This window comes from Acanthisitta chloris, unplaced genomic scaffold, assembly GCF_000695815.1.
Source record: "Acanthisitta chloris isolate BGI_N310 unplaced genomic scaffold, ASM69581v1 scaffold27307, whole genome shotgun sequence".
Taxonomy (NCBI): Eukaryota; Metazoa; Chordata; class Aves; order Passeriformes; family Acanthisittidae; genus Acanthisitta; species Acanthisitta chloris.
In genome coordinates, this window is record NW_008682437.1 from 2,011 (window position 1) to 19,209 (window position 17,199).

The 17,199-nt window shown below is 49.9% G+C and overlaps 1 protein-coding gene across 1 annotated transcript in view; it reads right to left on the minus strand.

Annotated features, from left to right (window-relative positions):
• Positions 1 to 1,038: 1,038 nt before the first annotated feature.
• Positions 1,039 to 17,199, minus strand: part of PTBP1 (polypyrimidine tract binding protein 1) — a 19,697-nt gene continuing 3,536 nt past the window's right edge. Inside the window, exons 2-14 of the mRNA XM_009078537.1 lie at positions 11,745 to 11,820; positions 11,086 to 11,258; positions 10,031 to 10,177; positions 8,983 to 9,153; positions 8,271 to 8,381; positions 7,814 to 7,988; positions 7,197 to 7,274; positions 5,786 to 5,931; positions 3,281 to 3,314; positions 2,684 to 2,776; positions 2,154 to 2,370; positions 1,838 to 1,915; positions 1,039 to 1,461 (exon numbers count right to left, since the gene is read on the minus strand). Coding sequence (XP_009076785.1) covers positions 1,329 to 1,461; positions 1,838 to 1,915; positions 2,154 to 2,370; positions 2,684 to 2,776; positions 3,281 to 3,314; positions 5,786 to 5,931; positions 7,197 to 7,274; positions 7,814 to 7,988; positions 8,271 to 8,381; positions 8,983 to 9,153; positions 10,031 to 10,177; positions 11,086 to 11,258; positions 11,745 to 11,769 — 1,581 coding nt within the window. The 5' untranslated portion in view covers positions 11,770 to 11,820 and the 3' untranslated portion in view covers positions 1,039 to 1,328. The remainder of the gene's footprint in view (positions 1,462 to 1,837; positions 1,916 to 2,153; positions 2,371 to 2,683; positions 2,777 to 3,280; positions 3,315 to 5,785; positions 5,932 to 7,196; positions 7,275 to 7,813; positions 7,989 to 8,270; positions 8,382 to 8,982; positions 9,154 to 10,030; positions 10,178 to 11,085; positions 11,259 to 11,744; positions 11,821 to 17,199) is intronic.

Sequence of the window (17,199 nt, forward strand, 5' to 3'; positions counted from 1 at the left end):
TCCTGCCCTACAGCTTCAATTACAAAACAAATAAAATAACAGAGTACAGTATACACGGGTAATACCACAAAGGAGTAAATTTAGATTACGTTTATACCATCTTATCATTCTATAAAAGGTACTTAAACTATTTCTTTTGCATATAAAGAGATTAGAATATTTGGTCAACTGGAAATATTGCTAGGCACAGAGGACAGCAACGGCATCAAAGTATAATACAAGGATTCAAACAAAAGCTCAAATGCTGAAGACATGCTCTAAGAATGACGGAGCTACAGCAGCCTGGTTACTCGCCGGCACCCTCCTCAGTGTGGGGTGTCCAAGGATTCTCCAAATCCTAGCCAAGCATTTAGGTATATACACACACAATTTCAACAGTCTCTGATTCGTCTTCACAAGTGTCCCACAGTGTCTCTCACCACTGCTCTGTGGGGGCAGAGCCTCAGCTCACACCTCACCGGAATGTGGTTCGGCCTTGGGAACGCTCCCCTGGCGGTCCGAGCGCTGCCAAGGGCCTCGGGTCACTCCCACCTGGGCTGCAGGTGGCAGTGACCCTCGAGCAGACTGGCAAGTGGCACAAGACACCTGGTACGTGGAGATGGAGACACTTGTGGGCAGTGGGGCACAACTGCCCAGTATTTTCTTTATCCACTTTGCCACTCGCCCTGCCCCTCCCCTGGCTGGTGGGCAGCCAGGGCCGCTGCTCCTCGGCTCTGCCCTCCCCTCCCTGCAGCTCGGATGTTTTCCCCAAAGAAGTAGAAGGTTTAAGGCACAGGACACAGCAGGTGCACAGGCAAGGTGGGATCAACGCAACCGAGTGTTGTGCTGGGCAGGCTGGGAGCTCCTGGTCACCACAGTCCTGACTCCAAGGCGCTACAGTGAATTCACACAGTGGTTTTAGGTCTTTCAAGGCATGGATGGGTAAAGAAAACAAAAAAAGGCATCAATGTGAAACCTGATAAACTTGTTGGGATCTGCTTTTTGGGGGAGGAGGAGCAGGAGGGGAGGGGAGTTTCCCAGAGCAGGCTCCATAGTGTAAACTTTAACTTGTGATTTTTATTGGAACAGTCAAGATTGTTACCCATCACCGCAAGGTTAGCAAGAGAAATTAGAGCTAATTTTCTTTTTTTGTAAAAACCGGTAAACTGATTTCTCTTTAAAAAAATAAATCTCTGGTCTTTTAAGGTCACTTCAGCTGCATTTTTAAAGTGGCTTTTTTTTTTTCTGGAATGATGGAAGTTGAAACCCTAGTGCTCAGCCTTTTAAGGTGGAGGCTGAACCCCAGAGGTTTTAAGTCAAGTCCATTTTGTCTCAGGCCTTCCCAAGCTCTAAATGGTGGACTTGGAGAAGGACACACGCAGGTGATGGTTCTCCCCCAGGTCATGATTGTGGAGCTCAATGAGGGACTGAATGGCTTCTTCCACAGAGCTCATCTGGATCAGAGCCATTTTACGGTCCTTCCTGACAAGACACAAGTTTCAGGCATGTTCAGTTCCACTGCAGGAGCTTCCCCAACTCGATCCAAGTTCTCCCACCCAGCACTCAATGGAGCAGAGACCTGACCCCCCCAAGTATTGTAACACACACACTGCACAGAGGAGATCTGTGCCAAGCATGCACAGCCCAACTCTCACTCAGCTAACCTGGCTTTCTTCAACCCATGCTCACCACACACTCAACTCAGGAATTCTTTATTCCAGAGTCAAACACTACATCGGTGAGGATTCTGCTCACCCTTGAGCCTGAGCTGGAATTTGATCAGAACTAAGTACTTCCACACCCTTCCCATGAAAAGCCCAGTGCAAGCAGAGGACAGAGGATAACACAGAGCACTTACTGGAAGAATTTGAATCCTTTGACCATCCCACCGTTGCTTGAAAACAACATCTTAAGGTCTTCTTCAGTTATTGAAGGTCTGAAACAAACAGGTTTTCCAGTCAAACAGACACTGAGGGACCAAGCTCATCTCACAAAACCGATTCCCATCAGACATTTTCCTAAATTCCCGACCAGCAGCCTCTCCACAGGGAGCTGGGTGAGCTCTCCTCCTGCCAGCAGCACAGAGCTGCCTGTGCTGGCTCTCAGACCAGGCCTGCAGACACAACACTCAGCTGACACTCAGCCATACAGGAGCTCTCCCTGCAGATACTTACGGGATGTTGGACAGATGAAGAGTGGCAGAAGGGGGAAAGATGTTCTGGAAATTTTTAGAGCCTGGTTTCTTGAAGCGGTGCAGAGGAGAGTTGCCGAAGTCCTTGGTCAGGCCGTTGTCCTCCTGCCCATCACGGGGCAGCTGCACCGTCTGGTGCTTGGACAGGGTGATACGGATCGGCTTCCCGTGGAGCTTCTGCCCGTTCAGGTGGCTCATGGCTGCAAGGGAGGACACACCTGACTGCAGGGCACTGTGGGTTTATTCAGACTGAAACCAAAGCCAGAATTCCCCTCTCTCTCTCTGCCCAGCCTCACACCCTGCAGGGCTGGCTGTGCCCCTCTGCCCTGATGCCTTCTGAGTCTGTCTCCCACTTGGGCCCACGAGCCACTCCTGCTCCAGAGCTGCCCCACAGCCACAAGGGCAAGGACAGTCAGGGCTGGAGCCTTTGTTTTGAGGAGAGCAAAGCACCACTATCCAAGCTTTACCTTCCCACTCCTCCCTTCCTGCCCAGCCTGACGTGTCTGAGCTTACCGAGCTGGGCCTGGTTGCCATCAGTCATCTGAACCAGAGCATTCTCTTTCTTTTTAAACAAAATCTTCACCCTCTGCACATCACCATAGACTCCTTCAGAGGGGAGGAAACAAGAACAGACTTAGGCAGGGAAACAAAGTCTCATTCAACTTAACATCAACTAACCAATCCAACAGCAAAAACATCCATTCCCAACCAGAACTGATCTCATTCCAACCACGGCTACGTATTCTGCTCTAATTAAGGGAACTCTTATGTAGCAGAATAATAACAATGGAACAATACATTAAAGAAAAGACACTGGGTTTCAGCAAAAAGCCAAAATCTTACTGCCAGAAGACTGGACAATTTCACATGCTCTCACAATTTAAAACTCTTATCAAAGGCATGCAAAGCAATAACCCATGCAGAACTGAACAAAAACCAAAGGCAGACTAAATTAAACAGCAAACTAAGTAAACAATGTAAAACCAAAATTACGCATTCAAACAAAACAAAAAAAATGGCAAACTGCAAACTGTACATTTCTGTAGTATCAAAAAGTAAATCTCAAATAAATGAAAAACAAGGTAATAAAAAGTGTGAATAATAACATACCGAAAAGAATAAAGAGGCATTGGGGTGTAGCTCTCTTTAGAGAACAGCAGAGCAAGGCAGCGGAGGGACAGGGAAGAGGTAAGGAATCGAAGGGGAGAGCGAGGTTGCACAAATCGTCCACAACGAGGAAGGGCAGAGTCCCCGCAGGAAATGGCGAAATTGGTTGATGGATGATGAAGTTTTCAAGATGGTTAATATTGAAGGGCAGGTTGGTTTCCGAAGAGCAGGGTTTTTTTTTTTATTTTTGGTTTGTTTTTTTTTTTTTTTTTTTTGGAAGGGGAATGTTTTTATTTTTTGTTTCAAGCAACAACAGGAAGCAGAAGTACCGTGCAGTCAGTTGGCAAAGAAATTCCGGATCAGGGGAAGAAAAAAAATTCAGGGATGGGGAGAAAAGAAAAAAGTAGCAAAAAACACAGGTCAGTAAATACATAAGGAATATGTAGTGTTCCATCAGTCAGATTTATAGAATTCTACATACAATAACTCGCTTACAGAAACAGTTAATAGGTTTTACCTAGTGGAACACAATGATAAAGAAAAGGCATTTTTACTTCAGGTATACAAAGAAGTAAGAGACAGTATCCCCACGGAGTGACTCCATGGGCTGCAAGAGCCAACTCCATTGCCATTCTCTAAAATTTGGCTGAAAATACTCTCTAATTACAAGACTTCCTTAGAATAAGAGTGACTTCACGGACCAAGCCACAAGCAGCATCTGCTGCTCTGGGCCAGGGACTGCAGGAAGCACCACAGGGAATGTCCACTCTGGACACCAACCACTGCCTGAACAAACAGATCCAGCAGCTGTATGACACTGCCCTCCAAGGGCTGCTGGAAGCACATGGAGAGAGAACAGGTACCCTGTTTGCAGAGGTCTGTCTCTGTCCCGTGTGTGCAGGTCACCACGAGCTGTGATGTGCGGGCTACACATCCATCCCTTGTGGAAGGGAAGACAGAGCCATTTCAGTCCCCTTGACTCCCACTCAGGACCACCCCATGGCAGAGCAGTCACTCCAGGCAATACTGTCTCTTTACTAACTGGTTGTGGCACAGGTAAGTTTCTACAACACTGATTATACAGGCAATGGAAAAAGTTTCATGTCTGTTAGTTCACAGCTTCAGTTCAAGTACCAAAGTCTCTCTAGCCCAAAGACAAGCTGGATGGAGAGTGAAGAGCTCCTCAAAAAACACAGGGCATGAAATAAGTGCTTGCTCCTGCCTATGCAGAGCTGTGCCTGCTGCAGGCACTGCTCAGAGCTGAGAGTGGATTAGGGAGGTGCAGCACGGCCCCTCATCCTGCCACTGCCACCCAGACACACAGCACCACCCCGGGGCACACGCCTGGCAGCGCCACACTGCTCAGAACAGTGACGCCAGCTCTGATTGCCTGAGGCTTTGATGGGACAAGCCAGAGAGGAGAGTCCCTGGAATGGCTGAGCAGTTCCCAGGCAGCACGAGCAGCAAACCCAGAAGCTGAACCACAGCCCCTGCCGTTATTTCATGCCCTGGAGAGAACAGCAAGACAGGTAAGAGCAATCTGAGACATGATCCAATTGCTTCAAGACTTAAACATTTTGATCATTCGTCACATCCAGGCTTCCCCTTAGATCCAAAGAGGTTTTGTGGTGACTCTGCCATCACTGGTAAGTTTTACAGCTTGGCAAGGTTGCTATTAATTGTGTGCACAGTCCCACCAGCTCCAGCTCTTCAGCAGAGCCTCATCACTCTGCTGCACACCAGAAGTTCTACACTTTCAATCCAACCAGAGCCAGAGGCTGACTGAAGGAAAATCCGAGCCCCCCGTATCCAATTCCCTCTTGGTGATGTCTTTCATTAAACAAGACTTTTGATCAAATATTAGTTGCTTTGTTTTTCAAGCAACCCAAATATTTCAATTCACTCAGTTAAGCAGAATTGAAAATGTAAACTGTGAGCTGGGTTTAGCTAAGGAAAAACTTCCAGGAATCCTGGAAGGGGGAAATGTGCAAGCACATGGCAGAGGAAATACTGCACAGGTACAAGGTCAAGCTGGCAGGGGCCAGACACTACACAGAAGGAGCAAAGGTCAGCATAAAGCCTCTCTGTAGTTCTGGATTAATGTATTAAAAACTACAACATGCCAAGGAAAAGGAATGGACATGGCTATTCTGTGACCCAAATGACACTATTCCATGGGAATGGCAGGGAGACTCCAAACAGAAAAGGGAGGAAGGGACAGGCATTGTAGTCTCTGGGGGACAAGAGCAGGCAGGCAGCATCCTTGGCTTTGAACCAAGGAAGAGCAAGATTTTAATTTGAGATGGACTTTCCCATTTCCCTTCAGCAACTAGAGTACTGCTCTGCCCCGTGCTTAGGGCGGGCAGAGCGTGGCACAGCTGCTCAGGCGGCGCTGCCTCCTTCGGGCACAGCAGGAGCCACTCTCAATGCATTTCAGCACAATCTGCGTTCAGAAAGTGAGAGCAGATAACAGGAAGGAGAAAAGAGTAAAGTTAGGACTGCACTAACCTCTGGGCTCAGATTGCTAACCAGCAGCACGGAGTGCCCTGCCCCAGCGAAGCTGGGAATGGCAATCCGTCCTGCTGCAGCCGCCGCAGCTGCTGCTGGAATAGCCAAAGGAGCTAGTGCTCCAGGAACACTTGGAACTGTCAGGCCTGGAAATTAAAGAATATTAACCAGTAAAGAATTAACAGCATGTACTCTAGTGTATTTGCTGCACCAGAAGGGAGAACAGCACACCCTCTGTACCATGCAAGTCATCATTCCAAACATATCCCCAAGGGCAACAGCAGCCTCCCCTTCTGGTGCTGCAGGAAATGTTCTGGTTCCTAACAGGATTTGCTCTTGCAGTGCCTGGTGCTGAGCAGGTGCCTCAGCACCACCGTGCATGTCTCAGAAGCGGCAGAGGGAGCACAAAGCCTGAGCTGTGCTGGTGCAGGGAGGTGTCACACACGGGATGTGGGGAGGGTCTGTCCGACCAGGGCATGCACCACACTGTGCTCACCATGCAAGCAACCACCAGGTACTGTGTGCCACCACCAGCCCAGCTCTCTGGGAGGGCAATCACTGCAGCTGGATTTACAGGCATTCCAAGGCTGCTCCCAGGACCAGCTGGCACCTCCTGTACTGCTCTCCAGGGCCAGGAGCTTTAAAGCTCGAGAAACAGCTGCTAGCAATCAATCCCCTGGATTACTCCCCAGAGCAGCCTTGCCTGTTTCCCCAACAGGGCTGGATGTTACCAAAATATCAATGCCTCAACAGCTTGGTCTGTGCTTGCTTGTCATAAGCAAGGAAATTTCATCAGCTTCCCAGCAAGTCAACATAGCCTGGAATGCTGAGAACCCCAGCAAGGCTTGTTGAGGCTGGCACTGCACTGAGTGTATTCAGCACCTCCAGCTCTCATCTCGGCTCTTGACTACTGCTGGAAGCAGCAATGATCTGTTACCCACAACGTGAGCTGTGAACCTTACAGTGCAACCGTCCCAGCGCATGTCACTGGCCTTATGTTTAAATAACAGCTTTCTCAAAATATTTAGGAAGAAATGGACAGATTCCTTGCTTCTGACCACACTTAGAGCTGTCAGAGAGAGTTCCCAACCTCTGCAACCACATAGAAGTTCTTGTGCTTTCAATTTCCCCTATCTCCTCCCCATCTCCCTCAATTTTACAATCTTTTACTGCCTCTCCCATGCTGCTAGCTGATTCTCCTCCTGTCACCAGGATATTGCCCAGAGGTGCTGCAGCTGCACACAGCATTCCCAGAAGTGAAATACTGGAACACCAGTCCTTTCTAAGCCCAAGTGCCAGCATTTGGAATTTACATGGCTAACCCCAACAACACTGCTACTTGGCTTTAAAACATCAAGGTGCTTCAGCAACAGAAAACCTACATAAGATTTTAACTTACGAAATACAGTACCTGCAGCCTGAGGAATGGCAAAGGTAGGAGGGAAGCCAGCTCCTGCATATGGAGAAGCAGAGATTATTCCTGGGGCACCTGGGAAAGACATACGCATTATACAGACACCCAACAGCAGGAAAACTATAGAGTTAGCTGGAATGTCTCAAGCTGTCCTTCAACATCAGCACTTAGCTGAAAGCTAAACCCCAAAACACAAACAGCAATTCAGAAATGCCTCTCGTGAGAACTCTGAGCTTCAAGAGATTACAAAAACTGCTCCTGGGCTAAACCTACTGCTCCAGAACAGCTCTGACCAGGACACCAGCCAGTCCCTCCTGCACTGCTGAGCCCAGCAGTGCCCCCAGGATCGGTGAGACACCCCAACCCTGCCAGGCCGTGCCAAGGGAGGACACCAGGTGGCGCCGGAGGCACCGACCGCTGGGCCCAGCTCATCATTCCCAGCGCCCCCAGTCCCCCACACTGCTCCTGGGAGGATTTTGTGTCCAGTCTTCTTCCTCAGTCACACCATTCCAAAATCTTGACCAAACACCAGGCTGACGCCCCCTCCCCTTCCCCTCCCGACACACCTCCCACCCCAGTTGGATTTGTCATGCTCCCACTTCCAGAATTCTCACCAAAAGCAGCTGCCATGGTCTGGTCCAGAGTGGGCTGGTTGTCCCCAGAGGGCAGGTCTGGGCGGGTATAGTCTCTGCTCTTGTCGTTGTTGTACTTCACATTGAGACTTGTGAGCTTGGAGAAGTCGATGCGCAGAGTGCAGCAGGCATTGTAGATATTCTGTCCGTCCAGGGACTGTGAGGAAACAAACCAGTCTTTACCCAAATGTATCTACACCAAGCTCACTGCAATCCCCTTCGAGAGAGAAGGTGCTGGGCCATGCTAGGACTCCACCTGAGGGCAGGCAGGTATTGATGTGGAGACAGCTCTGCCTCACTCACCTCCTGCAGCCCCAGCCATGGGGGCAATGCTGGTGTCAGCCCACCAGGACCCCGAGCAGGCCCAGACCCTGTGTCTGACCTGAGCTTGGGCTGACCAAGGCAAACCTGAGTGAGCAATGCAGGTGGGAGCACTCACCAGTTTGGCATGCTGCGCGCTCATGGGGTCAGCATACTGCAGCAGGGCCTGAAACTGGTGGTTCTTCGTGAATGTGATGATTTTCAAGACTGTACCAAATTTGGAAAAAATCTGCAAGACAATGTTCGCATGTCACATCTCCAGTAAGATAATTTCACACTGATCTCAGCTGCTACAAGCAGGAACAAGTCATCCTTTCAGCCTGTGACTTTCAACTTAAACGCTGAAGGTTTTAAACCACACTGTGGGCATTGCTCAACTGAACGTGGCATTGGACTGAAAACCAGAGTGACTGAACTGTCCCCTAAATACAGTTAGTTTGTTCTGGGTTATTACACAGGAAGATTCACAAATACCTTCACAAGTTGGAACTTTTCCAGGAGTTTCAGGGATTCTTAAATGCAGACAAGTTTGCATTTTAAACATGAAGACACTGTTAGTTCCCTTTGCCCAGGCATGAGGACATGGAGTAGCTACTGCTGCTAAAACCTAAACAGAACTTGAAGAACTGCAATCCAACTGAAGTGGACCAGGAATCAAACCTCTGGAAACTAAAGCTTAGCCAGGGAAAGACCAAAATGAGCAAAATCTTTGTAGGTCAGTCTGAGGGCTCTGCTCAGAACCTGCACTGCACAAACATGAAACACAGACTCTGCAAATATAACAGTGCACCAGTTGTTGCTCCCCCTGTGGTTGTGGTGGCATGTTTTACCTGATGCAGAACATCCAGAGTGACAGGGTAGAAGAGGTTCTCCACGATGATCCTCAGGACAGGGCTCTGTCCAGCCATAGCCATTCCCGCATCAACGGCCGCGGCCGTGGCTGCCAGCGCCAGGCTCCCGGTCTGCACCGTGGTCACAGCCTGCAGAGCTGCCTGGGCACGCTGCAGGGGCAAACAGCCTGTTAGACACACACTCAGCTCTTCCTGGGCCTTCTGACTGAGAACGGCCAGCAGGACTCTGCAGAGAGCAGCACAGAGAGCCACGTGCTGTCCTAGGGCTGGGGGTGCTCTAGGGCATTCCAAACATGGCCAATAAAAAACACCCCAACCAGCAAGGGACATGCTAAAATACAGACTAAATCCAACGTGCAGTACCTATGCCACTGCAAAATCTTGCTCAGCATCAGCTGATGCAGAAGAATTGTCCCATTGTTTAGAAAAAGGGAAAAAGGATGCTCCTCTGGGGCAAAAACACCATGTCTAGAATCCCAGAGAAGCTGACAAGACAGTGATCTGCCCCAGGGATCCAGGAGTGAGAACTGCCTGGGGGTATTCCTGCAGGGCTCCCTCACACACAGAACTCTGATGTGGCTCCCGTTGTGAGAGGCACCCAACAGCACTGGAGTCAGCCTGAAAAGTGAGAGAAGGCCAAGGGGACACACTGGCAGCCACCTCTGATAAGGAGCCACAAGTAACTTGAACTTCTTTCCAGTGTTCCTATCCTGAAAGATTGCCAAGAGCAGCTGAGTTGAAAAAACAGGAACTTTTTCCCCCTCTGCAGGGTGTAGTGCACAGAGACCTTCAAGGGCCCAGGCAGAGCCTGATGAGCTCTGGGTTCAGGTGCTGCCCACCTCAAAGCTGGCACCTACCAGCCACGGGCTGTGCTATGCCCCAGGTCAGTTCTGCCCCACCACTTCACAGAAACCTTTCACACAACATCCTAGAGCTCCAGACATGGCTCAAGGCCCTGGATCTCACACCAGCAGCTGGGAGCTGGCTGTCCCCACACCCCAGGTGACAACACAAAGCACAAACTGACTGCTTGGTTAGCAGAGCTGTCTGTCTTCAGCTCCTTGTGGTTGGAGAACTGGATGTAGATGGGCTGGTTCCGGAGCACTGGAGTGACTGTGGTGTAGTAGTTCACCATGGTGCTGGCTGCCTCCTCCGTGTTCATCTCTATGAAAGCCTGCAAAGAATGCAACAGGGACACATCACCCCAGGGCAGCACCCCGAGCCTCAGCTCAACAGGGACGGGACTGGATCCCCACAAAAGCTGCAGCCACACACACATCTCTGCACACAGAACTGCTCAGGAATCGACTCTTAAGTAGAGCAAATAATCTTCACTCTCCAGACTGATTTGGTGCAAGTCTCACCCTAAGATGTCAGTGCTACGTGTATGCAGACACGTGTCTGCAGGAACACAAACACAGCACTAATCCAGACTCTTCACTCATCATGTTAAGGAGCTCCTCTCCAGGGCAGAAGCCCCTCACTGCTCCCCACCCCGAGGGACTCCTGTCCCTCAGAATGCAAACGTAAGGGGCTGTAGCGACTCACTGCAGTAAGCACTTATGGATAATCACACCACCTCTTCGTAATTAAAATTAAAGACAATATTTCAAGCAATGATTAAAGTCAGCTTGCTTTTTTACTCCTTAATTTGCAGGCCAATTTTAGTTACCAAATTAGCACACACCTCCCGCGTTACCCAAGAGTGTCCCAGCTCATTTTCTGCTCTGGGAAGGGAGGGAAGGTGTCCTCAGCACGCCACGTTACACGGGCTACCAGCCCGAGTGAAAGAGGCCAACTCATGGACTGCTGTTCAAACAGCTTCCCTGGTCTGCAATTTCCAAACCAGGCCTCACGCTAATTATAAGTGACAACCTGTAATTATGGACTCAGCTCCTTCTGCAGCCTGAAAATAGTATTTTCTACAGCTCATGGGATAATCACAGAAAAGTAAAATAAGAGCATGCAGAAGTTATTGACTCCTAACACAGGGCAGTTGTTTAAACAACTCGGAGCTGGTTTCCTGATGACAAACTCATTGCGCCTTTGACACGATCCTGCTCTCAATTAGGGAGACAATACCTGGTTTTTTCCTTTCAGCATCAGAAGGTTGGTGACCTTGCCGAACGGCAGGCCCAGAGAAATGACCTCTGCCTCGGCGACGTCGCTGGGCAGCTTGCGGATGTGGATCACTCGGGACGGGAGCCCGGCGCTCCTGCTGTCACCTTTGAACTTCTTGCTGTCGTTTCCATTAGCTGCAAGAAGTGAGAGCTGTGCTGAGGAGAAGGGTCTGGAGGAACAAGCTACGCATCCCACTGCTGACACAGACTCTGCTCCCCAGACAGTTCCTGCTCTGTTACAGAGAAATTCCACAGTCTGAGTTAACTCAGGTCTGAAGACACATGGTTTTACTCTTTTCCCCCAAATTACATGATGGGAATGACATAGCCAAATGCCACTGCAATGGAATCAACTCTCCAGTGGCCATTTCACAGCCTGTTTACTGCACACACACACCCTCCTAGTGCAGGTCTGAGCCTCTAACCCTGGATTGCTGCTTTATTCCTTTCCACTTGGACTGGTGTTCTTGGCAGAGGTTTATTATTATTCAGCACTGAACTACAAAAGGTCTAATAAGTACTAAAAATGAAGAGATTTGAAGATTACAACTAAGTAGGAATATCCAAACCTCCTCACAGTACTTATAAATAATTGCGGTGCTTGTTTCTAGGCAATATTACCTGCAGAAGAGGAGTTGCTGCTCATGATAAAGGGTCCGTTAGTAACACAAGGAGAGAAAAGCTCGTCAGCTTGCCGCTGGAAGAGAACAGACGACAGGTAAACAGACAGCATTTTACCCACTTCTGTCCAGGCACTCCTCAAGCAGAACAACTGAGATAAAGCTGGAGGGGAGCTGAACACAAGAGAAAACATACTGACAGTGGGCAGTGCAGCTCAACTCCATGAATTAAACATCAGTGAGACACAGAGTGGTAATGGAGCAGCACTATCCAGTATCTCTTTCCAGCTCAGCACTAGGACCTCAGGGCTGGAGCTCTGCTGAGCTGTGAAGTCACTAACACAGCACCATGCCCTGACAGGCACCTTCTCCGGTCATACCCACAGAACAGGTTTCTGACTGCTCCTACCCGACAGGATTTTCACTCTGAAGTTGTCCAGAACTGCTCAGGTATGACTTGGCAGTTACGAACCAGAGGTGTGTACTCTTGTGCCCCATCCCTGAAGTGCTCACAGCCAGGCTGGACAGGGCTTGGAGCAGGTGGAAGGTGCTTGCTACAGCATTCCCTGTAAAGTCACCCAGATCACCAACTGACCAGGTCTAGTCTGACCCAAGCAGGAGGCACAAAAAACCACTAAGACAAAAGCAAACCTGACTACAAATGACTTATTAGCACAGTCTACACTTCCACACACAAAACAGCTTACAATCAGCATGGCTCAATTTCAAGTTCCACGGAAGACTTCAAATCCATTGTAAACTGTGAGCAAACATGATACTACACATCTAACACAAAAGAGCACTCTCTCATAGTTTTCTACATTACTCTTGCACCGAAATGCCACACTAAAAAGCCTCCTTTCATCAACAGAAAAACAGCCCAGAGCTCATCCCTGCCTGGGCTCGCTCCCACCCACCTCGATGGAAACATATCCTGCTCCATACCGTGGCACCAGAAACCCTTATCTTCCCCCGTGCCCTGGTATCTGGTGGCACCTGCAGAAACAGGATCTGTGCAACAACAAAGGCTCTGCGCACTCCCCCGGCACACAGGCTGGAAAAGTAGGTCATGGCGAGCCCCAGAACACCCGGCTACAGACACACGTTTTGGGCTGTTTCTTTCCCCCTCAAATCTTGAATTTCTCGTTTGACTACTCACTGCCAACTCTTCAAAGAGGCTTCAAGGACTTTGATGTCCTGAAGAGGAGAACCAGGAAAGGTTCCAAATCCAGGGTTCATGTGCTGCTGCTGGTCACCTGCAAGTGCTGAGCAGGTCCCACTAAGGCTCTGGGCACCAGCAAGGCCTCCTCCTCCTCCTCATATGGTGCAGTCATTAGGAATGGCCCTTTTAACAGCTGTTCTAATTAGTACTTCGATTCCCGAGGACAGCAAGAGGCAAGCTAGGCCGGGAGGCTATTAGACTCTGATCCCATCCTTTGATGACTCAAATTAAGGCATAATTCCAGGGCTAAAAAAATCCCTAGTTTCCTGTAAGAACACTCCTGTACCCGCACTGCTGCAGACACTCCAGGTACAGCTTCACATCTCGTAGCTGGTGACAGGAACCACCCACCAAAGCACAGCCCTGCCCACATGTGTCTCTGGCCTCGTGGAACCCCTCACACATCAGGCCTTCACGGGCCTCCAACATTTTCAAACATGCTCTTAAAACATGAACTTGTACAGCTCTGCACATCCAGACCTCCAGCTCTGCCAGCAGGAACTGCTGAGTCTGTGCAAACACCCTGGGCAGCTCCTGCAGACCGTCATGGAAACGCCAGGAGAAGAAGTCATGGATCTGGCTCTCATGGAGGCAATGCTAAGGAGCCATAAACTGGAAAAACAAACATTTATACTATCATGGAAAAAATTTATATTCCTTGAATTTAACTTCCCTCATGGCCTGCTGAAAACAAGCACTTCCTCACAGGCCCTGTGAGAAAGGATGTTGCTGCTGCCAGGCTCCACGTGTCCCTTCAACGAGCCACTTCCAATCCACTCCCCTCTTATCTTGGAGACAGTCTGTGCTGCCCACTGTGACCAGAGCCGGGAGGCAGGGGGGGATGATTGACCATGATTGTTCCACATCAAAAGCAGCAGCAGTCAATTTGTAAGCTTCCCAGCTGGACGCACATGCAAGCAAAGGAGGAGTTGGAAAACTACAGTTATTCCAAGGTCTTTTCTCTACACAAGGAAGCTTACAGACAGTAGATGGAGTACTGCACGGTTACACCACTCCCTGCCCACACCTCGGTCAAAGAGGCTTTTGAAGTGTGGGAGGAGCAGGAGCCCCGGTGGTCCAGCAGTGCAGCCAGTCCCCAGGTCGAGGAGGCTGCACCAGCCACGGCTTTTCACCAGGCGTGTCCTTCCTCCCTGCCTGGGGGAGCTGAGATCAGATAACCACAGGAAATCCAACCAAACCCGCCGTGCTCTGTGACCTGCCCCAGTCCTGGGCACTCAGCAGCCTCAACCAGCTCTGCCTGCCCTTACACCACTGCAGCAACCCCAGAGTCTCTTTCCAGTCTTTTATTTCTGTGCACGTTAGCAGCTTCAAAACCACAGTACAAATTCAAATGCTTCATACCAAGTACCCAGTTCAGCAGAGGCAGCAAAGTGGGGCTGAAGAGGTTTAGAAGAGTTTTTATGTTGAGTTACACTAGGAAAACCAGCAGGAAAAGTTATCATTCTGAGGAATTATGTAATTTGATTTACGTTTCAAATGAAGCAAACCCACCAACACTGTGGGACTGCTGTGCTCACCCACACCCACCACTGCTCCTCTCCTTGCTGCACTCCAAGGCAGCTCTGCAGCCTCCAGACCCCATCCCTGCCCAGAGGCATCACTGGCACCAACACTGCTGCTCAGCCACTCTTCCACAGCTGACATTGACTCGAGGAGATGGACAGGAACCACACTGCACCCACAGTACATCAAATTCCACGTCTGAACAAACAAATCTCCTCTTCCTGTCGACTGAGAACAGCCCCCACGCTGGAGTCAGACTGCAGATCCTCCCTGGAGCAGGGAAGGGCTGTTTGCACCGCCCAAATCCCGGTCAGCAGCACCAGGGAACGCGGGGTGGGTTTCCATGCCAGCACTCCTGGATACAGAAGGCCTTTGCCCAAGCTGCACTGATTCAATCACACAGCCCTGCTGCCAGCACCTCCCTTCTTCTCTGCCCACAGACAGCGAGAGGCACACGCTGCTGTCAGGGAGTTTAACATTTCCTATTTACCCCCGTAACCTTTTTGACCACCCCCAAACTCTAAGCCTTGAAGTTTTTAAAAGTCAGTCCTAAGAGTCTGTCCAGGCTCTGCAGCTTGAAAAGCAACAGGTAATTCACCTGACACCACACACTGCCATTGGGATTCTACCTGAGGTTTACCATACTTTGGAATAGAGCCAGAGATTGTCTCAGCTTCCATCAGCACACCTAGGAGTGCTGCAGAAATTCCCAGCTGCCCTATATAATCCTTTATCTACTTAAGATCCAGCACTTATTTTAAATGGATTACAGTAAGACAACTGCATCCTGCCTGTGCAAAAGGCTAGAAACAAATACAAACTGAAGGACCACAAGAATATTACTGTCAAGTCAAACAAGCAATATTAATCAACTTTTGGGCAGAAGGCAGAATTAAAGCAATGGCAAAAGGACAGGGCACATGGAAAAGAGGGGGATGATGACCAGAAACCCAGAAGCCACAGGCTGGCCAAGCCCAAGATCTCCTAAAAGCTGTTTGTCTCCCTGACTCACCAAGAAAACCCTACAGAACAGCAGCACTCTGTGCCTTCAGATGCAGAGCAGCTTCCACTGCTCAGACAGGCTTGGGATAGCAGGGCATCGCTGATCTTCACTTCCCTATGTTTGGAAAAATTCTGTGGAGCTAATAAAAGACATCGTAATAGTTCCACAAAAGTAGCACAAATCACTGAGGAGCTCATGCAAAGCCTCTACTCTCCTCAGAGAGGCAAGAAAAGGCCTCTGAGCGCAGGAGGAAGGAGCGGCTCTGGAGTACTCAAGGCTGTCTGAGGTCAGTCCCTCTCAGTCCCAGAGGGACGGAGGAATGCTCTGATCCTTCAGTTCACAGCTCAAATCCCTGTGAAGAAACTATTAAGAGAAATCCAGTCTGATGACATCATCATTCACACTCATGTTACATTCCAACATTTTTTGCTGAGAGATTGGAGATTCAGGAACGGAACTAAATTTAAACCACCAGGAAGGATGCCAGTTTTCCTCATCTTCCACAGAAGACTCATGTCCAGCAAGGCTCCCTCAGGTTTGCCCTCCAATATTCTTCAGTCAGTTAGAGGTAAAGCAGTGTGAAAAACATTTCAGTTTGGGTCACAAACACAAACCACAAGTCAACTTTTTTGTGAAACATCTCTGAAGAACACACACCACCTCTGCATCCCCATCAGACGCCAGGAACATGGGAAGTTAAGGTCAACACAGGAACTTCAAGAGTGCAGGCTCAGCACAGCACAACACTTCTCCCAGGGTCATTCACCCCTGGGACGCACACTTCACCATCTGACCACAGCCAGTAGATTGCTGCAGTTCACCAAGCTGCTCAGGGCTGATGTTGGAGGGACCAGTTCAAGCACGGAAAGCCCAACACAGTTAACACCAACCCAGCAGTCGGCACAAGGACACAGTGGATCTGTGGTGGAGGCATCAGCCTGGCTGGGGCAGAGGATGCCTATTTTTAAACCACACCGTGCTCAGCCAACACCAGTCACCTGCCACCTGCCACTTCAGGCTTTTATGCTGTTACAAACTGCCTCTTGCCTGGACAAGATTTAGGCTGATATCCCCACTGCGATGCCCATGGGCACACACTCTGAACCTCTGATGCCAGGCGGGCTGGGCAGAGCAGCACAGCTCCCTACCACAGTTCTGCCACAAGCCCTGGCACCATCTCCACAGGGCACAGACAGGCTCTGGAGTGCCCAAGGGCCACACCAGGCCCTCTGGTGCTGCGTGAGAGCACTCGCTGCACCTCCAGCACCAGGACTGGCAATGAGCTGTGCAGAGCCTGAGAGCAGAGCAGGATCCCCAACCCACTCATCCCTCAGCCCCTCCCGACTCTCCTCCTCAGTCTCTATGGAGACACCCTGCAGAAACAAACCTGCCCTTTGAGCAAATAAAAGGTGTGGCCAGTCTAAATAGCCCAAAATTCCTCAACTCCAGTGCTGCAGCAATGCAGTCATGCTGGCTCTGTAGGGCAGCACACACCCAGGCTGTGTGATCCACCTCTCCCCAGCTCAAACTCAACTGCTCCACAACCTTGAGCTTTTACACCACTGGCTGGAGCAGAGGGGCCTTGGCAGAGCTCAACACAAATCCTACCCGAGAAACGCTGCGGGATGAGTCACTCCAGGAACACAGAACCTATGGAAGGGCCTGTCTGCCAAAGGGCCACAGGAACACGCAGGGTCAGCAGAACAG